This window comes from Sander vitreus, chromosome 11, assembly GCF_031162955.1.
Source record: "Sander vitreus isolate 19-12246 chromosome 11, sanVit1, whole genome shotgun sequence".
Classification (NCBI taxonomy): domain Eukaryota; kingdom Metazoa; phylum Chordata; class Actinopteri; order Perciformes; family Percidae; genus Sander; species Sander vitreus.
In genome coordinates this window covers 18,212,517-18,239,044 of record NC_135865.1, presented here as the reverse complement: position 1 = coordinate 18,239,044, position 26,528 = coordinate 18,212,517, and the positions used below count along the sequence as shown (strand labels likewise).

The 26,528-nt window shown below is 40.1% G+C and overlaps 1 protein-coding gene across 1 annotated transcript; it reads right to left on the bottom strand.

The window, feature by feature from the left end:
* Positions 1 to 57: 57 nt before the first annotated feature.
* fstl1b (follistatin-like 1b) lies at positions 58 to 25,141 on the bottom strand. Its single transcript, XM_078262061.1, has 11 exons — positions 25,026 to 25,141; positions 24,858 to 24,914; positions 9,755 to 9,856; positions 9,452 to 9,581; positions 7,309 to 7,341; positions 6,792 to 6,922; positions 4,620 to 4,738; positions 4,116 to 4,228; positions 3,502 to 3,612; positions 3,288 to 3,382; positions 58 to 1,493 (listed from the first exon to the last, which is right to left on the bottom strand). Exons 1-11 carry the CDS (start codon positions 25,026 to 25,028, stop codon positions 1,452 to 1,454), a joined length of 936 nt encoding a protein of 311 aa, XP_078118187.1. The 5' UTR covers positions 25,029 to 25,141; the 3' UTR covers positions 58 to 1,451.
* Between the last annotated feature and the right edge of the window lie 1,387 nt (positions 25,142 to 26,528).

Sequence of the window (26,528 nt, the reverse complement as noted above, 5' to 3'; positions counted from 1 at the left end):
AAATATTGAATTCTAATGGCAGATAAAAGCATAAACGTACAAAGGCACAAAGCTGTGTTGTGGTGTATGGTTTTTATTGGCATACATACGTATTCCTTACAGTCTCTGCACTTCTAGTGAAATATAAAGATTTGGCTTGAACCTACTAATGCAACTTTCACACAGACATTTATCAGGGATAGAGTCACAAAGCACTAGTTTACTGCTAAACTTCAGCAAAGCACACTCATTCATTCTATGCCACGTGGCATAATAGCCTACGTGCAGGCAAAGGTAGAGACCTACACTTTTTGCAGGTCTAAGGCACTGATTTTGTTTTTGTCAATACTCCCAATTTAGGATACAGGATTTTTAACAAATAAACACATTTAACAAACCAAACTACCCTCAAAACACACACACACACACACACACACAATTAATGCACTCAGTTATTGATGCGTCTACGCTACTTTAGCTGACAGTGAGGCTAGTCCTTCTGTAAGAGTGATTTTGAAAAGCACAGGTATAGTGTTGTTGCTGGGTCCAGAGTAATGTTTTACCTGGAGAATTTTGTACATCATTCAAACACTTCATCAAGACTTTGGTTTTAGTTTTCATCATGCTATATTCAAAGATCAGGTCTCATCTGGGTGCAGTTGTGCTGCTCCACATTGATAGCTGGACCACTATGTCTTTAGTCTCAGAGCACCAGAGAGACTTGCCTGAGCATAACATAGGAACAAGATGAGTTCCAACTCAAGATAAACATACTGTACATAAAAGCAAACTATTTTGCAGCAAAATTATTACTTTTGCAGTAAGATACAAACACATTTCAGGCTTGTGATAAACTAAAGCCTAAGAAAGCTAGACAGAAAGAAAAGAGAAGTGCATTGGTCATGTAGTGGCCTACGGTGGCAGTTCTGAATGGCAACAAAATCAAAATCACTAGTAGCTATACCCTCTTATCCCAGCTTCTTTAACCAAGCTGCTGATCTTGAAACCTATGAGGGCGTGGAAAAACATGCTGCACCAGGTGTCAAGTAGTCAGCTATCTCTGTACTCCGACAACTCTCTCATTTCAACAGGTGGATTCTCCTAGCTCCTTACTTCACTACCTTCTCAAACAATGACGTCCATATTCCAAAACAGTGACAACTTGACAGTTTTTTTCATAATAACTGTAAAAATATAAGGACTGTAGTAAAAATAGCCCCAGGGCTAGTGTAGAGGCGCAGTAATACAATCAAATATGACAGTACTGAACACAAGGGGATCCTATAATACTCGTTGATAGCCCCTGAATCTAACAAACATCAACACATACACTTAAACATTGTAAAAAATTTATAATAATTAAAATAGCAGAGAAACATGAAAAAGTCAGTCTAATATCAACACATGGCCGCAAGGTCAATCAAGTATGGAGGAAGGGTGATGACGTGTCCTCTCCTTCATTGCGTCCTTTTTTAGGCCTCCTTTGTGCTGGACTTCATCTTCTGAACTGTTTCCTGTATTTCAAACAATGAAAAGAGTTGACAGAAATATTTGTATAAGTATCTATAAGCTTTTTTGTTTTGTTAACATTTTTCGATGAACCCATATCACTTGAATATTTAATCCATTAAAAACAACATTGTATTTTGAAGCAAGGTCCTTATGACTGAATTTAGTGTACACCTGGTCACCCCAAACTTGTTCCCACAGAGCCATTTGTTTACAACAGCAGTATAAGCATGCCCTTCTGGAGTACAGAGTACATGGCCTTGCTGACTCAGTCATGGCCTCAAGCCAGAGCCCTAGTCCTACCTTGTTAGCCTCATACTCTAATTCACACATTTAAGCAAGCACATACACACAAGAGTAGACATGCCACAAAAATATCATGAATGTAGATTTTCCAGAAATGTATATGCTATATAAGTTCTAGAACTTTACTTTTGGGCTAGAGAGGTTCTAGATCACTATTAATTTGTTTAGAGAGGTACTAGAATGAACACTGGCAGCATTATTCCAATATGTCCTGGTGATACCAAGCCCTTTTTAAGGCTTTTTATGTAGCCTGTTTTAACTATCATTGTTCTACCACATAATAGGCTATGTAATACTTCACCGATTTAGTATTGCACTCCTATAACATTGTCGGACTCACGATGGACTATTGAACAAAAAAAAAATCAAAGCAGCAAAACCAGACATATTGTTTTGTTATTCAACACATTCTTCTTACTTGTCAAAACCTGGTGCCGACATTACCCACAATGCAACTCGACCATCAACAGTTTGGCTACAGTGGTCTGGTAAGCTCACTTCTTTCTAACTCCACACCACCAGATTTTTTAATTTTCAAACTTTTAGTCTTCAGCCCCAACCGGAGCTGACTTATCACTTCAGCCAATTTATCAGACTTCACACAGCTCCCTTTGTAGCCATAAAAGGCTTGATACAACTTTTTTCACAGTAGTACTTCACAAGACCTGTAAGCATACTTTGATGTGTAAAGTCGTTTGTGTTCCCCTTTAAGACTGCTAGATGCTGGCTTTCCTAATTCCAGCAATGTATAATTCACTCTTAAGGCCTTATGCGCCACAAGGCATGAAGAAGATGGCAACAGGTAACATAATTCACTCTTAGGAATAACTGATTATATAATACGTTATGATTCGGAATCATCCACACAAAATCTTAGTTAAGGACATCCCTTTCTAAAATTTTAAATAAAAGGGAAAATGTTGGTGATCATTTTTTCTGCCATCTGCCTTCTATTTCATATCCATTTCATAGTTTTATTGACCTAATTTAAAAAAAAAAACAACAACAACATTTCTTTATTTCACAGCTTTGGATTTACTGTTTCACTTTTCAAGCCAGGAGTCATAAAGCTGCTGATACCCTGGCTCACCGAGCTATGTTAGGTTGGTACACACACAGTCACATAAAAATGTACCCCTACCAATTCCCATGTGAATTATTTTGTGCTGGCTGAGCAGTTTGATTCGAATGCTCTTTGTCCAGAAACACATCGCAAGTAATCAAGGTTATACCCTGAAGGAATCTAAAAACAGACACTTGTTCATGTCAGTGATATTTCATAGATCTCAGAACCAAGCAGAATCTTATGAGCAGTGGGCAGTGACGGAGCTTTGAAATACACTTTAAAAGATGTGACTAAGTCTAGGTGTTTTGTCCTTTTCTGTAGAGAAATCTTGAATGTACTTCTAATTCTGATTTATGTTGACTGATATGATGAGTATGTTAAAATTTTTTTTATTGTTTACAGGGGTTTTCAGAGGGCAAAGACAGACCTGGTGCTTGTTGAGCTCAGCCACACGGAGGTTCCACTCCTCCTCAGTCATCTCCGCCCCAGCATCTGCTGACTCATCCACAGCTGCTGTTTTGTCTACAGATAACGAAATGGTCAAAAATGGCCATGGGGCATTTGTCTTAATGTGTGAGTGTGTGAATAGAATGATCGAAAGAATAAATAGCAAAAAGGTCACATCTTGTATTTCAACTCACCAGTGCAGGTCATAGCAGTGCAGACCCAGTTGCCGCATGCACAAACACATCGGTTACACTCTACTTGAGTCTCTGCTCCGTCCTCATATGTCTCATCCTCCAAGGCGCATTCTGCAGAAAGACACATGGCAAAATATTCAGCCAAGACCACAGATAATAGACTGTTGGCAGAATGATAATAGAAACAGCATTACACTGTAATCCATGACCAAGGCTTGTCAGCATTTCAAAACACCACATCATTTGTCTAGTAGCTTCATTTGAAAGTCACAAGCTTTAGCTTAATCAAAAGTCAGCAAATCCACCAACAACCCCCGCTAAGCAGAATTTACAGTAAGCATGTGTGTCAGAGATAAAAATAAATAAATAAATTCAGGGTTCAGTGCTCCATAGCTAAATGTAAAAAAGTTGCCTCTGCTTCCTGTGAACGTTGTCCCAGATATATCGACATCACATGACTGAGCAGACTGACTAGTATGAAAAGCAATTTGAGGCATTTCCACAGTTTGCTGGGTGTTGGGATTGCCTGAGTGAGTTAATGTCAATGCATCCATACACTATATCCACCGGTGTGTAACTTTATGTGACGTCAAAGTACACAAACAAGTACTCACTCTTCTCTGGTGGATTGAAGCCAGGCTTCAGGCAGTTCAGGAACTCATCAAAGCTCAGTTTCCAGTCGGCGTTTTCATCAGAGAGCTCAATGAGGGCATCCACACACAGGCTCCTGGGAAGCACAAATATACATGCACACATTGAATAAATATCAGCTGGTCCATATAGTGGCAACAGAACATTGCTGAGAAAATAAGCATACAGAAGAAATGATAATTGGTTTAGAGTGTTATATCCCACAGAGCACAGGTGTTTATGCCAGCGCAGGCTCCCATAGGAGGCCTTCAGTAAAGTTTGCACTGTTTAGATAGAGTTCAATGACTTTCGCTGCATAGCTTAAAATAGCACAGCAGCACACAGATTTGGATCTGTATGTGCAAGCATTACCACCGATTTTTTTTCACAGAGTTTAAGGGAAGAATGCAAACAGTAGCCTTTTTTACTCCACCCTGCCCTCAAAAACACCATTGTAAGCATGCAAAACGACAAACAAACACACTGACCTAAGCAGCTTGTTGCTCTCCTGGTCTGCGTAGGACTGCAACTCCACAACTGAGTCATTCTGCTGGATGAATTTGAGCAGCTCTGAGGAGTCCAGCTGAGAATCACCATTGTCATACGACTACAGAAACATGGACAGACATGAGAGAGGCACGGTTAACGGTATGTATGTACAGTAGAATATGAACAATAACACTAACATTTCACAATTAACTTTTAGACTGCCTGATACAAACATTACACAAACATCTTCAGGGGTTCCACTATATTGTGATAGATTTGTGTCATGTGCATGGAAATATTACTTGTTGTTTCTGATGGACAGGTCAGTCAAATGGGTGTGGGAACATGAAGAATTCTATTCATATAGTCATTTTTGGCATGCATCTTTATATGAATGTATATTCATTGCTCATATTAAATTAACATTGTAGCTGCTTATTAACCTAAATGCTCTGTAATACTGTCTCTGCAAGGCGACTTAAAGGAGACCTATTATGGTTTTCCGTATTTTTCGTCATATCTATAATGTTACAATGTCGGATGCATATATTAAAGCCCAAGTGGGTCGAATGCAAAAAACTCCAGAATTTAAAGTAAAGTGAGACCTCTTCCTGCAACTCTCCATCTCCCCTCTTTGTCACACAGTAAATGCATACGCAGAACAGCCAGTAGAAAATGAAAATGACCTGTGATTGAAATTTGATGGCTTTGAAGGTGCAGAAGTCTAGTCTGGTCTCTCAAACCACTTTAATTACAATATGCTGAAAGATTATTATGGAATTTTTGCCTAAAGGCGCCAAAAATTAAGAGCCTACCACAGCTTTCAATGTGGCCAAAGCTTCAAATAAAAAGTTGAACGTATTTAAAAGAAATCCTTGTGAGCTAAAATCAACTGGAACTGAATAGCCCAATTCAAGCCTGTTTGTGACTGGTACCGACAACGTTCAGTTTCATTTATCCACCCTAGATCCGCTCTACAAACGGCTAGTCTTCTATTTATATCTTTTTACTGTGAAACACGAGAGCGGAGGATATTAATGATTGTGTGGAGCTCATCATTCTGCAGTTTGACGCACAGTCGGTGTCTCTGGGAACGGCAAGGATTGGTGTTGGATTACGTGTATAGAGCAACAGCTTATACATTGTTCCACACTAGCGTTCTATAACACTGTATTGTATCTGTTTTTATATTCTTTATTGTTTTCAACTGCTCTTTAATGTTTTATGTAAAGCACTTTGAATTGCCCTGTTGCTGAAATGTATACAAATAAAGCCTTGCCTTGCCTCTGTTCATATCTGTCTTTCCATGCCTTACAGTTTGCAAACGGTACATGACTAAACTCTCCGTTCCCAGTTCACTAGCGAGCTGAACTGAACGTTCAGACATTGTTCAGTTCATTGAGTGGGTTACTACAGTCAGAGCTCTGGTCAAGCACTGAACGATTCAGTGAACAAATCTTTTGTACAAATCTTTTTAGAGGAGACTCTGGAGATCTGGAAATGCTGACTAATCAGAGCAGACTGGGCTTTTTCGGGTGGAGGGCTTAAAAAGTCAGGCCCTCTAACAGAGCGTCTCAGATAGAGGGTGAATACAGGTGCAGCAGCCATGGGCAGTATGAGAAAATAAAGTATTGTTGAACATTAAAGCATATAAATATGTGCTAGTAGAAACACAAAGTACAAGTATGAACCTGAACAGTATATAATAGGTCTACTTTAGCCAAGGCTTTTGAAATAGTTTGGCAGTAATACTTATATAGTTATACTAATAGTTGGACCTTGAGACCATGAGATGCTACATAAAGTTAAGGGTAAGTATACTCTCAAAATATGCAGCATATTTGTATGGTGGGAAACTGCTGTTTACACAAACTGTTCAAAAAAACTATCTGCTCTTCTGCTTTAATGGCATTCATGTCAGCCCATAGAGCGGCAGGGGTCCTCCTCTGCAGGACCTCATTAAACTGAATTAGAACCATCAGCTGACACGCTTGAAAAAGTCTGCTACATGAATAATTAGACACAGCTTTAAGCACGAGGGTGGTTGGAGGAGGCCTATAAATATAAATAAATACACTGGGGTATTCTGTATAAAGAATGGTGTAGGATCAATTGTGTGCACTAATTGAGACCAGGGTCCATTCTGTCCTGTTCAGAGAAAAGAAGCCCACCTTGAAGTATTTGAGCAGGATGTCAGAGAAGTTGGATCCCTTGGCAAACCAGCCGTCTGGGACAACCTCAGTCTGCAGCCACTGGATCACACGACTCCTCAGCTCATTGCGGTCAGCAGCGTAGCAAACCACTGCAGGGTTGGGAACATATCCATAGGTCAAAAGTAATAATAACTAATCCAAAGGGTAAAATTTATCTTGCAAGCTATATCACAATTGACCCGTCATTTTGTGCATGCGTCAGTATTAGCATTTTCCTTAAGTCCTTTCCTTTAGACCGTACAATTCAGTTATTATCATAATAACCAATCTTAACACCACACCAACCCACAACCCATCTGTGAACCATGGCTCAAATCCACGGTTTCACTAAAATTGTAAGCACTTTCAAGCCTGCAGAACATGAATATATACATATATGCAATACAACCCACACACACACACACACACACACACACACACACACACACACACACACACACACACACACACACACACACACACACACACACCTCACCTGGGCTGGCAGCTGCCTGCTCTGCTTTCTTCTCTACAGGTGATTAAACAAGAAAGAAAGAATATAACATTTGAAGCAACAACAACAAAAAAATCAATTGAACATTGTTGACTTGATATAGATTATTGGAGATAAACTCTGGCTGTCTCTGAGCACTTGGCCAAAGGTCTGCAGAGGAAAGTATGACATAACTACTACCACTGGGAACATTGAAAGTTCACTCAAGATAAGATGCTAAAATTTGATGCATTAATAGATAAGTTAAGGCCAGGACAGGAGTCTGCAGTGATGTGTGCGTGGCCTTATATGTTGACTTTTTAACCTCACATCAGTTTAATGAATATTGGCTAGTTCAGAGATCACACAACCAGTTCTTTTTTCATAAAGTAGACCTTTTTGCAGTTTTCCCTCATTTAGTATTTGATTATGAGGTTCAAATACTTCATTTTGATGTCCTTGGCCTCACAGATTTTGCTATGAGTGCATAAAGTTAGTTGCGTGGATTGTTTATACATTAGACCTTAGTGTTGTGTGCCAGTTAACACATTTATAGAAATGGTGCTTAGATCATTTTTATTTGGGGGGGGGGGATTCGAATTATTGACAGTTGTTATTTAAAAAGACACTTGTTTATTACAACAACAACAAAAAACGGACTTAAACTATGGACCTTTGGCAGTGGGGGGGGGGTCTTTCGAACCACCCGAACCCTCCGGTCTACCGGTGTGTGTACAGTATTATCAGCACTATACAGGGTCAATCTAAATCTAATCTAAAGGGTGGTCTGATAGAAAATGATAGAAAATCATGATGGGATAATAAACGTAAGAGCTTACTGTCCACATTGGGCCATTGGTGAAAGAACCAAACAATAACAACGTTTGGCTTTAATATTTGAGCTTCCACCGTGTATTTGACCCCCAACTCCGCAATACAGAACACTGAGGAAGAGGGATGCACCGATCTGATATGCCATATTGGTATTGATGTCAATACTGACCTTTACAGTGACCAATTTCCAATAAATGCAGTTTCTTGGTCAATGGCCTTAAAAAATTATTCAAAATTTGTTACTACCAGTAAGTAACTAACTACCAGTTAGATCAATTCAGTCATGAAAGGCCCCCACCTCAGTTTTTATTTCCAAAGAAGTCTGTATATTATCTTACAGAAAAAGTATTCTATTGAGTTCTATGCAGTGAGGTATAGTACATTCGGAAAAAAGAGAGCATTGGTATTGAATCAGTGCTGGGTCACTGGGTTATCAGGAGAAAAAAACTTCGTCCCTACTCAAGTGTTGTTGTAAGTCTGTGTTGCTGTCACCCTAACTACACAATTTCGGTAAGGAATCAGAAAGCAATAGCAGTAAAAAGGGTATTTTTAACCGCTACACGGTTTCTCAATTATTCAATGTAGCTAGCTTCACCGTATAAAACATGTTTAAAATATCCATCCAAGGTGCTCTCGTCTTCTATCCTATTCAGATGTGGCAACTCCTCTAGATAAAGTGTCCTTGACTATCAGAACACTTTGTTGGCCTTGATAATAATATATTTTTTAATTATTAATAACATTACACATAATATAACACTTGGAGGTGTAATTTACTGAGATTGTAAAAGTGACCATGGGAACAGCAGCTCATAAAACTACTACAGAGGTTGAGAAGGAACTTTCAATCTAAACTTTGAGGTCAACATAGATTAGAAGGAAAAAAAAAGGACATCTACAATTCAATGACCACTGGGCAAACTCCATCTGCTGAGAAGGATTGTGTGATACAATGGAAAGCTTCATAACAACTCCTAGTGGACCCTGTGGTGAGAGAAAGTGACATCTTGTTTGCTCATATCTTGTATCTGTTTATCCAGTACTTAGAGTGACAGACACATATGTTACAAGAGAACCATGGTGACCAGAGGGGGTCCCATTCTATCCGCCAGCTATTTATGGATGGTGAAGCACTCAAATGCACTGGTGTAGCCTTTCCATATTTGAAACAGAAGCTGAATGAGCCATTTGTTAATTGCAAAATGATACATATACAGTACATATGAATTACATAAACAGTATAGGTGGCTGTTCTGCTAGTAGAGAAGTTTTATCATGATTTAACCAAAATGTAATGTGCTGCTGCTCGTACCATGGCAGTGTCCATCATGGGCCACCTGTATCTTCAAGCCAGTCAGACAAGCATCCCTGTGGAGCTCACAGTGATTCCTGTAGGTCTTACCATTGCTGCCACACACTGACCTCTTGTGGGGCTTACAACTCTGGAAAGGGAGAGGGAGAGGGAGAGAGAGAGGGAGAGGGAGAGGGGAGGAAGAGACGTGAAAACTAGGGGGAAATTTAATCACGTCTTTTTTTTCTTCTTACATTACCACTCCTTTCTTGTGTGAAAGTAATGTCACATAGTCTCTGTAGAGCTGCACACCCAAACACTTACCTCTATACACAGACAGCTGGGCTCCCCTTTCTCTGTAACAGCACACTCTCTGCCGGCCCCACAGAACACATTGGCGCACACTTTGCTCTTGCTCTGCAGCTCCTGAAAGAAAGTAAACACATTGTTGAAATACCATTGCAGCAAGATATCTCAAAAACAGACTTTAAAGAAATTTAGTGGAAAGTTAGGCCTGGGGCAAAAGATGGTTTGCCTAGATTTTTGTTGCCATTCATAAAGAACTGCTTTCTTATAACCCCTGAATTGTGTTATTTCCCCCTGAATTACTTGGTCTAACACATATTTATCTATAGATATCCTCCCTAAATATGTACAGTATTTCCATCATTTGGAAATACATCAACACCTTTTCCACCACTCCTCCTTTCCAATTTTTTTTTTATTTTGGTACATAATTTAACATACTTGCATAACTCCAAATCCAACTGTAAGTGTGGCCTATTTAATATAAATTGCTTTTTGGACCGTTTAATTTTAGCAAATTTAAAAGATGCATGCACATGTCAACTCTGAGCCAACCTTCAAAGATTGATGACATTTTCCCTCAAGGTGGCGCTACCTCACCAACATGATAAATTAAAATGGCCATGACTTTGTGGTCTATGCCTTTGACTCACTTGAAACACATTGCATCCTTGTGCAAAGTCTGAATATTCTTGAGCTTGACTTTAGATTCTCTAAAAAATAGGGCTACGGTCTTACCTATCTATTTTTACCTTACCTATTATTGTGTATTTCAATTTAGATCTGGATCAAGTTGCACATTTTAAAATCTAAACATTTCTGTTGTTAAAGTAACAGATTATTATGATTATTATGCTTTCCAGTAAATGCCTTATCCCTGTTCATGTTTAATTGCATGCCCTTTTAATTAAGGTCTCTGGAGACCCACTTATGTTGCCACTAATGTTGCAGACTAAGAAGTGAGAGCTGACCATACTCCACTTAGAAAAGCTGATGTCTTTAGAGTGGATTACACAAGGCAATGCTTCAAATTAAAACAGCTGTAGGGTTGACAACAGTATTATCTCTGTGTGTAAGTGTGCTAAGGGAAACAAAGACATGATGTAAGCATGATGAGACCTTACAGGACTACAATCAAACTGTAGTTTTTCCAGTACATTTAGTCAGTCTCATTTTCTGTTGTTGACACTTGCCTTTGTTTCTTTGTCTTTTGTTTGTTTGTTGAAAGATATTGCCAGAGGACTTGCCAAACATGGAGTTCACTAGAGCTACAAACCAACCAATCACAAGATGCCAAGCGGAGCTCCAAGAGCTGCTTTATGACCCTCATTACCTCCTCCTTTTCTTATGTGTATGTCTTTGTATAAGTGTGTGTGTGTGTGTGTGTGGGTTTGTGTTTGCGTCTGTACAGGGTGTTTCCACATCTGGAGTCTGAGCTGTGTTTTCCTTTGGGCCCATTCCCATGCTCTGAAATCTTTTCTCCTCCCTGTTTTTCTAGACTCCCCTCCTCCTCTTTAACCCGCTGTTTCCTGTAAGAGCGGACCGAAAGTTGGCCCTCTGTGCGAGTGCATGTGAGCTGGCTTTCAAGCTGCTGTGTGTGTTTGTGAGTTCAAGGTCTGGTATTTAGGTTAAACTGATGCTGTATTCTTGTGACCTAACTCTCATAAGCTCACCAATGATAGAATATAACAAGATGGATGCAGGACTGGGAGAGGGGAGGCAGTCACATGCAAGCATCACAGTGCAGCTGCTTTAACCCGAAGTGGTGAGAGGAGAGGGTTTTGGTTTATTTCTATGCATGCTTTAAAGACACACACACACTTGCACTCCAAAGTTGAGGTCATGAAAATCTTCAAAGCAATCCCTGTGGCTTTGAGCATGTTGGACAATTCAGTTTGTTAGACACAGCTGGGCTAGGAGCCTGTTAAAACCTGTAGAAACTTCCGATGAGAACATGAATAATGGATGCGCTGTTTTGGTGAATCTGATATAAACGTAGAGCTCTGTCTGTCCATCTCTCTCCGAGTAGAACCAGCAGAGGATCCCTGACATTTAGCTCTGTTTTTCCAGATGATTCAAGTGGATTGTTGCTATGGTGAGAGCATGTACAGGCTCCTGTTGTGGCAAGATCACAGAGGTGTCAATCAAAAGAGGGAAATGGAACCAAGCCCCATAATGAGATCACTCAATTATGATTGACACAGACTGTAGAAAACAACCGACAAAGCGACTGTAATGACACCCAACCAACCTTCAACAAACCAGGGACAGGAGAATGCCTTATGTGGTCATAAATCATGCCTGCAAGGAGCCTTCATTGTTACGATGAAGAGGACGGTGCAGCTATGCATCATCATTGAGTACATTAACCTGGTTTAGATTATAAATCGGGATATGGCCTTTACATGGAACCTAGATGAAACTGGTAAAAGCTGTCTCGCTGTATATATCATTCTAACTATATCCAGGTTTCTGGTCGTCTAACTCTGACATATCCTTGCCACTCATTCCGGGAGCTAGAACAGTAGAAATATTAGCTATTAAATGTTAGGCATTTGTATTTTTGTATATGATGGCTAAAAAGTAACAAGAAATAGCAATACGGGAATGAAAAAGGTATGTTTTAGGTGATTAAGACACAATGTAACCCCTACAATATATATAGTTTATCCACCAGAGAGCACTGACCAGTTGTTCCACTCAGTACATATCATGGTCACAAAAACAAAAAAAGGCTTTGACATTTTGGGAAACACTTTTATTACGTTTCTTGCTGAGAGTTAGATGAGAATTTCTTACCACTCTCAGATCTGTTCGCTAAATATGAAGCTAAAGCCAACATCAAGTTAGCTTTGTTTAGCATTAAGGCTGGAAATAGGGGGAACCAGCTAGCCTGGTTCTGTCCTAAAAGAAATCTACCAGCACCTCTAAAGCTCACTAATGATATTTAGTTTGATTAGTCATACATGGAGTTTGGGGGGGCAGGGGGAGCACTGCCCCTCCTGGTGGCTGAAGCGGGTAATTGCATTGTTTAATGGCATGACCAAATATTTTATAAATATTTTAAATAACACAAAACAACTAAATAGTGGTAGGTAATGCATCTCATTTCATATAGGCCTACTGCTTTAGTAAAAAAAATATTTTTTCAGGGCGCATTTTTTTGTCGACGCATATGCAGGATGCAAAAAAATGAAAATTACTGTTGCACTAGTCTGGACATCTTACCATGCCAACGTTGTAATAAAGGTTTCCTAAATGCCATGTATATACATTTGCTGTCAACTTACTAATTGATTGCGCGTTTTGTGTAGATTTGGACTTTTAGACGTTTTATTCCACATTATTTAAACGGCGAAGTGGATCTCCTGATCGCTGAGCGCTTGGTTTCTGCGTTTGGTGAGCCGTCTCAACAGACTGGAGCTCCAACACTGATTGTTCACTGTTACATTTTAGTTGAATTGAAGTGTCGGGGCAGTTTGCCACCGTCTGTCTATTGCATTCCAAGACAGCCGTGCCGCGATTGGATTTCATAAGGGCGAGTTGTTAAATTGTTACAATGTAATTTAAAATCTTCTTTAAAAATAAACATATGTTTATTTAGCATGTTTGTTTTGTCCATATGTGCTCGTGCTGTGTTCCTCAAGTGGTAGGCCACAATGAGTTTTTTTTTTTTTTTGCCCCCCCTGGCTCGAATGTCAAGCTCTGCTTATGTTAGTCCATAAAAAAGTAAAAAGTAAACCACAATTTGCAGTTAGGGGGGTTATGTGCCACACTATTTGTCGGGAGCAGTGACTTCCTGGAGTCTCTGCTGGTTGTCTGGTGACATCACAGTTACATTAACACTTTTAGAGGTGCTGGTAGGCAGATTTGTTAGTGTTAGATAGACTCAGACCAGCTGTTCCCATGTTTATAGTCTTTATGCTAAGCTAAGCTAACCGACTGCTAGTGGTAGCTTCATATTTAGTACAGTCACGAGTGGTATCAATTTTCTCTTGGCAGGAAAGCAAATAAGTGCATTTACCAAAATATTAAAGTATTAATTTAAGATTACCAGTTTTAGAAATGAACGCTCATTCACCCATGGCATACAGTCATTAGTACTAGATACTGTAAGGTGTTTAAACACCACAGTATCCCAGTTTATATCATACTAACAACATATTCAGGTGCCTCAAAACCAAGATATGGGGTTATTTGGGTGTCAGAAATTAAGATGATAATGATGATGTTTACATGACACATAAACACATAACCAGGATTCTCCACAAACCCGACCATGACTGGGATGCTTAAGCACATGTAAACACACCCATTAACCGAATCACCATCAGAGAAGACAAAAAATGTACAAACTCAGCACAAACGAAAACAAACAAACTCGCTGTGGGTGTCCTACTTCAATTAACAATCAACTATCAATTTTTCATTACAGCCAACAAATGACGCCATTATTTATTTCTCTCCCATTTAAAACCAATCACAGGAGCCAGAGCTCTGATAAGTAACTGGTGAATCATAACAGATTAGGCAGAGACTTTCATACAGAAAGCTGCCTCAAGCATAAAACTGATTGTTCATTTTCCTCGACTCTTGGCCCTTTTCTTTCACATTTTCAGTAAGGAGATTAAACTTATTTAAATGTTTAAAGAAGATAAAAAGATTTTGCGTGATATTTCTCAAAACCCTTAAGCACATAATTGAATTCCCCTATCTCAGTGTGGTGCCTCTCAATTCAAGTCTAGTGTACTTTTATTTCTCCTCTGCTGTAATTCTCCCTGTCTTGTCATCTTATTCTCAGTGCCATGCCCTTTTACGGCTGCAAGACACGTCAGTGATCCAAGACCAGTTTTGCAGAGCTAGATAAAGGAAAAATGTGAGCAGAGAGAGGAAGAAGAGGATGAGAAAGATGTACAGAGAGTCTGACTATTACTAAGAAACAGGTAGATGGGGAAAATACAAGAGGAGAGACAGGGGTTGTGTGCGCTCTGAAGTCAATTTCTCCCCTACACTGTGTTGAATGGCTTCATGCTGAGGCAGACTGGAGGTAAAGGGCAATGTGTTGTCGCTTCAGTTAAAAAATTAAAAAGCCTATTTCATCTTCTACTGCTGATAAGGGTGCAGGCAGTACAACAGCAGCAAGGCTAAATCTGCACACACTAACACATGGAAAACACATTAGATCTATTTGCATGTCTTTCTGCATCTGTTCATACAGCACACACAACAGTAGAGTAATAGAGCTTATCCGCCCTTAAGTGTATGTTTTGTGTTTTGTGTGCGTGTGTGTGTGTGTGTGTGTGTGTGTGTGTGTGTGTGTGTGTGTGTATGTGTATGTGTGTGTGTGTGTGTGTGTGTGTGTCTGTGATGCTCCATTGATCTAGCAGGCCAGCTTTTTTTTTCCTGTGGGTGTCACTTTAGAGCCATTGTGAATCCATTCCCACAATGACACCTGCCCCTCATTAACATAGAAAACATTGATTTATGGATTGTTAACACCCTGACGTGGATATACCTACAGTGACAATGGACTAATGGATGTTACTTGAAAAAATAACTACATTAAATATTGCATTTAACCTTTACTGTTAATGAATTATACAACAATATTAGGGCTGCAACAACAAATCGATAAAATCGATGAAATTCGATTATTAAAAAAGTTGGCAACAAATTTCATTATCGATTCGTCACTCAGTCGTGGAGATAAAAGCAATTGAGTTGAGTGCCATGCGGAGCGGCGCAGAGTGAAAGAAAAGAAAAAAGAGCAGAGCTGGGTAGAGGAAATACGGAGAGAGACCAGAGAGACCCGTAACGTTGTTCTGAAACACAGGCAGAGAAATCAGTATGACCTAAGTCATCCAAGGTGTGGGAGCATTTCACACTACATAAATCGAAAACGTGTTAATTGCAAGATAAGCAAAAGCGACATGGCATGGCACAGGCGCACCACGGTGATGATTCAGCACCTCCTAAAACGTAAACATGTTGAGTCCTTGATGCGGCGGAAGGGAGTTCAACAGCAGGGTAAAGTCACTACAGAATCCTACTTTTGTTCCGTTTTGAAGTGAGGAACGTAACGTCCCTCCAGTAGCTCTTCTGGTGCTGGTGTGGTATTTACTCGTTATCCAGCTTGACAAGCATGACAAGCTAGCGTTAGCTCGTTAATAACAGTAGTAAAGCAGGGGTGGTATAATTTGCAAGACTAAAGACACGTTTTTATTCACTCGCCTTTTGTGGCTCATTCATTTTTCAATCTATTGTCATGTATATATTCTGTGTTTTGTCCCATATCAGTTATTGTTGACATATATATGTGTGTGTTGTACTTTTTAATTTAATTTTAAAGTTCTTTTATAGCACTTGGTCATCTTAAGCTGTGTTTAAATGTGGTGCAACTTAACTTGCACTTACTACAATGATGGTAATAATTTAATGAATAAGCTTCAAGTGAACGTGTGTGTGTGTGTGTGTGTGTGTGTGTGTGTGTGTGTGTGTGTGTGTGTGTTGTCTGTATCTGCTCTTTGGGTTACTTACCTTTACACAACTATTAACTAAAACAACAAGTATGTATGTAAGTAAAAATGTATTGAGTTGATGTAAATTAATGCTTTTTTGTTTTTTTATCCGATTCATCGATTAATCGAAAAAATAATCGACAGATTAATCGATTATTAAAATAATCGTTAGTTGCAGCCCTAAACAATATGACTTTCTATAGCAATCAAGATCAGTTTAATCAGCTCGATCGGCTTACTGGGCACACAGAGCTTCATTTAATGCAATCCGATACAACAGCCCAGCAGTAAATCCTGTTCATATTGAGCATTTCTTGAGACTGCATTAGAGAGATGTTGATTCAGCGCTATGCTTATTGTGGAGGGTGTACTTTCCAGTGCTGTTGAATTGTACTGCATTATGAAAAGGTGAAAGGTGGTTCAGCTTGCGTAGCATCAGTCTCCCTATGACACAATTTCAACAATAACTGAATATAATAAGCTTTATAAAGATAGGATTTGTTGCAGGGCTTTTTTATTGGATTCACTGAATGCAGCTAGATGTATCTAGTAAACTGGCAGCTCAGTGTAAAAGATAAGTTTGACAAAACATTTTCCTCTTTCCCCTAAGGTAGAGCAAGCCTGGTAAGTGTTTTTATGAATAAAATATTATGCTATTTGACTACTTGAAATATTAAAATAAAATGGTCCCAGAAGGATGCAAGAATATGGACAAGTAATGCGGTTTCTATTCATTCTGGTCACTAGCATAAACCCGAGAAAAAAGCCTTTCCGTTGTTACACTCAGAACTGCTTCTCCCTCAGTTTTGTAACTGACTAAAGAGCAACAATCTGAATGGAAGCAGTTAATCATGTTTTAATTTTATACCAACTAAATGCAAACTGCTCAGATGTTTTACGTGGTAGCTTACCCCCCAAAACTCACAGTTATTCATCAAAGAAATTATATTTCAGAAATCATTAGAGAGTTGCAACAATGATGCTGACATGAGCAGATGAGGCAGGAAAGCTCCCAACTGTGTCCTGAAGGCATCAGTCTGTCTCAATTTAGAGATTTTTCTAGCTGGCATTTATAATCAGCAAAGCTTTGTGCTTAAAACTGAATTATAATACTGAACACTATTTCATATGGTTGTCTTTACAGCTACTGGGATATTATGTACATAAGGCATGAAAGGAATAGTTTGATATTTTGGGAGATGCATGTATTCACTTGCAGAAAGTTGTGAATATCAATACCACTTTCATGAATGTTAATATGAAGCTACAGCTAGGAGCGTAGCTTATCATAAAACCTGGAAACAATAAAGCGGCTAAATCAACTAGCCTGGCTCTATAAAGCATACGGACATGACTGTGGTATCAATGTTCTCCAAAAAACTGTTTCACCAAAATGTTGAACTATTTGTTTAAGTTGTGTGCAGTTTGTCTTGAGAATACACATGTACACTGTAAACCCGAATGCTCAAAATAATTAATTAGAATAAGTACTGTAAACTTAAAATTTGTCAAGAGGTTCTACTTACTTAAAACTGTTGAGTGCCAGTAGCATATAGCCTACTATCTGTTGAGTTTAGTAAACTCTTATTTTTTGAAGTCGATGTTGTTGAGTTACAGTTAATTAAATGACTGAACAAGAAATCAATAAATATTGAGTTTAGTGAATATGAAATACTGAGTTTTTATACCTAAAATGATTCAGTTAAGTTAATTTGATATGTTCGAGTTGCGTATACTGATAATATTTGAGTTGGCTTGAGTTTATTTACTCCAAATATTTAAGCTCTAACAACCTCAAACGTTTGAGTTTATAAACACCTTTTAGAAGGTATATGTGTGTGAGAAACTTCATGTGGCTGAAAGCAAAACACTAATAGTGTTTGTTTTTTACCTACATTACACTGATTCCATTTCCTACAGCACGTACTTCACTACCGCGACACAGAGTCTCAGACTGACAGATGGACAGACAAATGCATGCACAGCATGGCGACTTCTCCCTCACAGCCTCAAAATGCAGCCTACTGTTTGACAAACGTGTAAAGGAGGTGAAATAAAATGTGAAGGTGAAGGATGTAGACGAGAGACAGAATCAAGAGGTAGAGGGTGTACATTCCTCAGCTTTGTTTGGCCTCAGCTGGGGTCCGACAGAATTCGTCTTGAGCCAAAAATCTCCTCAGTATCTAGGTCAGAGAGGTGCCCCTGCTCTCCCCCATCCCCAGCATTTCCCGCTCTCCCCCCGTGTTGCCTCTCCAGCTCTAGATTATCTAGATTGTCCAATGCTTGTCAGCTTAATGAGACATGGACTCATGCCAGGAGCAACGAGCGGACAAGGAGGGCTCAAACCAAAAAGCTTGTCTCCGTCTACCCATGAAGACCTTCCTCCTACGTCTCTTTACCCTCTAACCAGGCCTTACCAGAAGAGAAGTGTCCTTTAAGGAATTCAATACAAGCTTGTGTCTAAATCCATCGCACAGGGGAGAAACATAACAGACTATCATCGTCTCCGGTTTTGAATCATTACTATAGCATTTGCCCTCAATATTTAGGCCTCCATTCTCAAATTTCTTGCATTTTCTTCCATCTGAATCTATTCAACGCTACACTTTGTACATATCAAACCGGATTCAGTGAGTCTCATTTCTTCTTGTACTTGACAGCCTCTTGAGACCAGACATACAAAAACACTTATTCAACACCCCAACATGACATGCTTCCTTTGAACTGTCTGCTTAGAATTTCATGGATTTATATGACAATAAGCGGATAGTGGAACTGGCATGATGTGTCCTTGGAAAAATGAGGCCAAAGTAAGACTAATTTGAGTGTGTAATAAAGATATGAGCTCTTTGTAAGAGCTCTATGGGTGGTCTCAAACACTCTCTGGGGAGCCAAGTCTGAGATTAAACCTGCAGAAACAAAGGGACCCTTAGTAAAAACCAGTTTACACTGATCTGCCTGTTATTATTCCCCGTTTCTTATTCAGTGTGAAAGGAATGCACCAACGGACAGGATGATGTCACCCCAGTCTGCAGCCTCTTATTTTACACCCACAGGCCCCATAATTCAAGAGGTGAAATGTACCAACTATACCCTGAAAGAACCAAGAAGAAAAAGAAGAAGAAATGAAAGGAAGAAAGATAGATAGACAGAAAGAGACTGACAGAAAAACAAGAAGGGAGAAAGAGAGAGAGAAAACTGAGAAAGTGAGAGAGATAGAGAGAGACGAAAGAAAGGCAGGAAATAAGTCACATTCTGGGCAGAGACACATCTGCTAGCAGTTAAAATGTCAGCGGAGAACATAAAATGCTATGAACACAGCACCACCCCCAGCCTCCCCTCCCCTGTGCACCCTGTTGTCACACTGCTGGGACAAAAGTGTCCCATGTCTCCACCACCTGACCCACGGCAATCCCATACATAAATATCCCACCTTTATCCATCCAATCCTCTAAACATCTATTTCTCTCTCGTTATCATTTCCTGCATAAAGTACCGACTGTGCTTTTTTTTTCTTCTTTTCTCTTCTGTTCTACCTAATCTTACCTAATTTCCCCCAAATTCTTTTGCCCTCTTTTTCTCTCCGTTCACTTCGCCAACTTTCCCTTCCCTCTTTCCCACCCCTGCTCTGTTCTGGGCATTTTTCCACTGCCAGGAAAGGAGAGAGGAAGGGAGGGAGGGCCCACGCTAGGCTAAGGCCAAGGGAATGAGTAGATTCCCTGCCCTCTTTGAGGCCAGTATTGGGGCTAACGGCTGGAACATGTTTATCGAAGGAAAAGGCTCATTTACCGACTGGAGAATGTGTTTAGTGTGTGATGCCATTTAAAATCTGTTCTGAGACTTCAACCTTCATCATGTCAGACGGTCAGTGGGGCCATGATGATAGATCCATACACCTTAATCTGTATCTTAATTTGTCCCATAGTCCCGTATGCATGGTTCAACTTTGACAAATAAGCATGAGATGGACAAAAAAGTCAGGATTTAATTAGAGCTAAAACGTTTAGTCAATTAATTATTTAATAATTGGTGGATGGACAGATAATTAATCGGCAACTATTTTGATAATCGATTAACAGTTTTTCCAGCAAAAATGCTAAATTTCCTGGATAAAGCATGAGGGTTTGTTGCTTTTCTTTGTTGTGTGCAATAAACTGAATATATGGTAGGTTTTGGACTGAAGATGCCACCTCTGGGAGATGGGAAACAATGAACATTTCTTACTATTTCTTTTTACATTTACAGACAAAAAGATGAATCAGTTATTCGTTGGTTGCAATCCTAAATTCAGTGTCAATTGTGCCTAAGCACTCAGTAATCATATTAATGTGTGTACCTTGTGTGTTGATCATATTATTAAATCATTTATTTTTGGTACTTCTACTTAGAATTTCTCATAAACAAGACATCTGAGGCAGCTCCATTCGCTAAATAAAGACAACGATATGTGGTTGAAAGCTCACATAAGCTAGTAAGTGAAGCTTTGAGCTTTGCTTATTGTGTTACTGTTCTCAAAGGTCAGGATTGAACCTCCATGCTCAAACAATGAAATAGTTTGAGAGGGAAACTAAATGTGGTGTATGAAATAATGATCCCCAGCCAACACAAGTCTGACTTGAATCACAGGGGCTATTTTTCTGAATTTTAAGTACTATTATTTTTGATACATCTTGCTAATAATACGTGTGCACTTTTACTTAACAAACTTTGTCAATGCAAGACTATTACTTGTAATGTTGTACATCGTGCTATTGCGACTTTTACTTAAGTAAAGGTTAAAAGTAGCAAAGTTCTTCTTCCACCACTATCATACAGGACAAAGAAAAGCAGCAAATCCTCACAATTTGGAGGCTGAACAAGGGAACGTTAATTGATTATCAAAACAGACTCAATCAACTAATTGTTTCAGCTCTAAGACTGAAAGGGTACCCAACATTATTAAATCACTCACCAACTGAAACATTATATCAGGTGTAGTGCAGTTTGTTGTAAAAGTCTGTTACACAACACACACATGGTGAGTTAACTTACATTCTTCCTGCATGTCTGCTGTGTTATAGCACACATCTCAGATCACATGAAAATTAAATTTGTTACATGAACCCCTTCATAGTTAAAAGCTACAGCAGTTGTCGTGTTAATGGTAAAAGACATGTAACAGTGACATTTGGAGAGAACAGAATAATATCTCATCCCACAGTGACCCCGTTTACACCAAGCAAACTGCATTTCAGATGCAGGGCCTGATCTCAAGGTGCAACCTCTACACAAGCTGCTGGATACAGGACAATGTCTGGTGGAAGCAAATGGGTAGTATACGTTTTTGACAATTTATCGTATCAGTAAACTGTAAAGGCAATTTTAAAAAGGAACTAAAACAGAGTGTCAAACAATTATTTAACATATCACACTAAAGTTGTGGATTTATTGCCTTTGGCCATGAGCTACAAAGAGGGAAACAATGGTAAATGGTCACCCTTTATAACCTGCATTCAGAAGGCCTCTTTTCCTGAGTGAACTGATTCAAACCTCCGCACCTATACGTATGTTTTAACTTTTAGTATGTTACATATTCATTATGTCTTACTAACAACCCCTTGAGTATACTTTCGTGCTGCTCTTTGTCATTTGTGTGTGTGTGTGTGTGTGTGTGTGTGTGTGTGTGTGTGTGTGTGTTAATTTATGTGTGTAGTGCCTTTGAGTACACAGTGCTGGTAATGATAAGACACCAGTACAGCTGGTAAGCTAAATGAGGACTCCTTTTAAGCCAAGCCAAGAATGAAGAGAACACACTGCAGGGACATGAAACACAGTACACCCCGCGCTTTCTGTCTGACTACACAAGTCTTACCTCACCCCCAATCTCCCCTGCTATAATTGCATGACTGTGGCTCCATCTCCTTTCGGTTTTACATCACTCTATCTCACCGCCCTCAACAATCCCTGCGCAGGATCCATGACTGGATGTTGGGCTACAGTAATTAGAGCAGGCTGATACAGACAGAGGACACAGCGTCCCCTCATGCTCATGTTCCCTCCACCTGGGCAGATATTTTTAGCCCACCTTGAATGAGGGAGAACAGGCATCAACATGGCAACGTGGCGAGGTTCAAGAGAGGCTATGGCTCAATCAGGGTCGGCTACAGATCCAGTACCTCAACAGGGGTACCGGCGTCTTCTTCTTTTTCTCCTCTTCAATCTGTCTTCCTCTCAACTCTAGGACTGTCTTTAAGGAGAGGAGAGCTTGTCTAGCTGCCTTGTTGAAATGACTTGCGCTTGACATTTGTGCTTTTTAAGATCCAGAGCTACTGCAGATAACTAAATTAACCACTGTGTCATTCCACCCTGACACAGCGAATGATGCAGTATATAAACAATAATACTGCATGCCATAAAAACAGAAATATAAACACTTCTCTCTCTCTGTGTTTATATGCAAGTGTGTGCACACGTCCCCAGAGGCTGCAAACTCTTATGACTTTCACTACGTCTGCATCTCGACCTCCTTTATATTAAAGCTCCCGGTATGTTTGAGTAAAACATCAACATTTTATTCACAAGATGCATTTCTCTTTCCTGTCTTCTCTCTCTCTCTCTCTCTCTCTCTCTCTCTCTCTCTCTCTCTCTCTCTCTCTCTCTCTCACACACACACACACACACACACACCAGACCGTGGCCGCACAACGTCTCTGAGCGGCTTGTCATCAAATGCCGAAATTTGTCACCTCTGGAAGCACACAGACATTCTCCTTCATAATAAATCAGGAGTTAGTGTCCAGATTTTAATACCCTGCACTCACGCCAGAGAATAAACACATTAGTTCTCACACACACACACACACACACACACACACACACACACACACACACACAGACACACACAGACACACACACTCCTGTTTTCATCAGTTTTTCTAGCTCTTTTATGCAGTAAATCTAACACCTATACATAACCTAAATACACACCCTGCAGGCTCCAGCTTTGCTCCAACTTGTTGACCTCCTTTAGACAGTACACTGGAATTCCAGTTCAGGCCCTTCCCACGACAACAGGACATATATTATCAGGGTAATTACCTTTTGAGAATAGATGCCTTTCTAATGCCTCCCCATTAACTTCGTGGGTACACTCAATAGACACTGTTGTGTGCTCTGTCTCCACCATGCCATACCTCACAGATCACGACCATGAATCCAATAAAGGCACACACAATGGCACATTTTCTAGCCAGCGGGCAAATGTAGGGAAAGGTCAGCAGGGAGGACCCACATGTCAGGCTATGAGTGATGTTGTGGCTGTTGAGTCACTAATGTCCATCTGCGTAAGGCTATAAAGATAGACTAGACAGCAGACAATTGGTTTATCTTGTGTTTCACATTTGGCATAGCTGTTTAAAAAAATCTATCCTCTAGGCTACAGCTATTCCCCCTTTTTATTTCCTCAGCATGCAACTGTTGTTCAGGTCAACAGCGGAGTCAACACAGAGCCAGGTGTTCAACAGCTGTGTCTGGTGAGGTTAAGACCATCAACCACCACCTGGTGTGTGTGTTTCTTTTTCTTAAAGGAATGGTTTGACATTTTGGGAAACACATTTATTGGCTTTCTCACCGAGAGTTCGATGAGAAGACTGAAGTGGTCATCCCTCTGCGACATCAAGCCAGCCTATCTAACAGCACATTATCTCTGTGTTTACTCAGAGGTTGGACTACTTAGCACTGCAGTGTGAGAGCCATGAGGTGAGTATTCTCACAACTCTTGAGAACACTCACCACCCCAATGTACACAGACAAACACACATGCTCTCTGACTGACCACCCAAACACGGTGTTTGCCATTAGAGCAGCTGCCAGTCGGCGGGGCGTTTGGCACCAAAGCATCCTACAATATTGATGATGATGGCCATCAATCCCCAAGGCAAGCAGGGCATGTGAGATATTCACAAACACTAGCAGCTCCTTTCTTTTGTTTTCACAGCTGTCTGTCACTCTTGTGTTGTTCTTATGGCAGCTTTTGCTGTGTTCTTCACAACTCCACAACAAAAAAATTAACTAGGAGGAGCATTTCTGGTGTGGTCCAGCAGGATGCAAAATGTGAGTGTTTGTTTCAGGTTACAGCCAAAGAAAAAAACATATACATGCCTATCAAACTGCCATCAATTTGCACAATAATTGTCAGGATTAAGAATGATATCCCTATTGCAAGAAACTGTCCCAGTGGCAATTTAGTTAAACTGGGAGTCGATTTGTCTCCACAATGGAGCTCATAATTGCGCATGAGTGGTAACAATAATGACATAATTGGTTCTCCTTAAGAAGAGAAATACTATAACAAGCTATAGGCTCTGCATAGTCATCTGTAAATGTCTGATTTATACCCCTGCACCGTGTGTGTCGGATGATAGTGACTCAGACCCTTTTCCAGATGTTTTCTAGCTCGTCTAGCTTTGTGAACAAAGCTGCTGTTAATGTTACTCCATACGGATAGCTTCGTACAGAAAAGTGTTCAGTACATATTTAAGGCATTATTTGGTACACATTTGAAACCACACAAAAAAGGATCATAGTTTAAGAGTAAAAAACAAAGCCGTTTATGCTAAACTTACCTCAGCGTTAGAGACAGCGACGGCCAGCAGAAGGAGCACAGCGACACTTCGCAACATCTGGACACGAAAAAAGAAAAAGTAAGAGTTTAACACTTCCATCCGTTTCCACACCAGTTCCTCAGCAGGTTAAGGAAACTTGAGGAAAATGCTACTTTTAATGTACGTTACCATTTTTGTTAAAGCTCCTCGGCTCGGTTATGTGCACGGAGGAGGAGGAGGAGGAGGAGGAGGGGAGCTGGTCTGGATGTTTGTCAGGACGAAGGCGAGCAGGAGATCCGTGATTTCAAGAAATTCGAGGAGCGCTGAGGAATTTGTGCCAGCCCGTCAGTCTCGCCTCCTCCTCTTTCCGCCACGGCCAATCAAAATGCCCAGAGACCTCCGAGACAATTACACAAGCGTAGAGGGGAGGAACCGAGGAAAGTGTGTGTGTGTGTGTGTGTGTGTGTGTGTGTGTGTGTGTGTGTGTGTGTGTGTGTGTGTGTGTGTGTGTGTGTGTGTGTGTTCTTAGTAAAACCATAGTCCCCTAAAAAATGACCTTTTACTACTAAAAGGTCGTAATGGCTGCTGTGTGTGTGTGTGTGTGTGTGTGTGTGTGTGTAGGTCCATCATACCACATTAACATCCACCACGATCTTAATCTTAGCCTATATAAGACAGTCTACTGTAAGATAAATTTGCATGCATCCTGTAGTCCATTTTTTCTATATCACTGAAAAAAATACAAGAATTATCAAGACATCAGGTTTTTTTTGTTTATAGTTAAATTCCCTAATGGTCAGTTTGGTTTCACCAGTTAGGTAAAGCTGCATTATTGCTTTTTTGGGCCCAGTAGGGGGCAGAAGAACTTCAAACCATGCTGACAGATGCACATCCTTAAGGCTCTGACACACCAACCCAACAGCCGACCTTTGGCAGAAAAAGGCAGTTGGACTGACTGCCTCCCGAGTTGGTCAAAAAGTGCCTCGGAACACACCGAAGAGACGCCGACTTGAGTGTACGTTCTGCAGGTGCGCGAGACGTAATATGTCTCCATAACAGCAGGCGGCGCTAATCTGTATTGTCGCCCAAAAAATGAAAAACGGCAGCCGATTGGACGAATGTGTCACGTGGGTCTGGCTTCTCCCGAATTTCAAAGCCAGACCATAATTGTAGCTCGTTCAGAATACGATCTCATATTTTACGAAAATAGTTCACCGAAACATGTTTCTGAAAACATTTTAAGTGAGAACTAGACCATGTCCTGGTTAGCACTCCACCAATCAGGTTGGTCATTGAGTCCGACTGCCTGCCTTCCTATTCAACAAGTCAAATCGGCCCAAATGGATATCGACGGCTCCTCTGACTGACGACGGCACGGAACACACCGAACAGACTCGAGTCACTGACCTCGCCAGACTGTCCGACAGCCGATAATCGGGTTGGTGTGTCAGCGCCTTTAGATAAAAGTGGTATGGGTAATGCAAAAAAGTTTCTATTTCTGTTTATACAGCCAGCACACATGGTGAAACACACACAAACACCATATTCACATTATATTTACTAAATTTAAAAGGTATTACTTTATTTCAATCAAGAATTACCCCTGCTGTAACATAGCTTCTGTCTAAAAGCAATACAATTGGATGATATTATAAAGTGATGCACAACGTTTTGTGTCTCTTTTTTGATTTT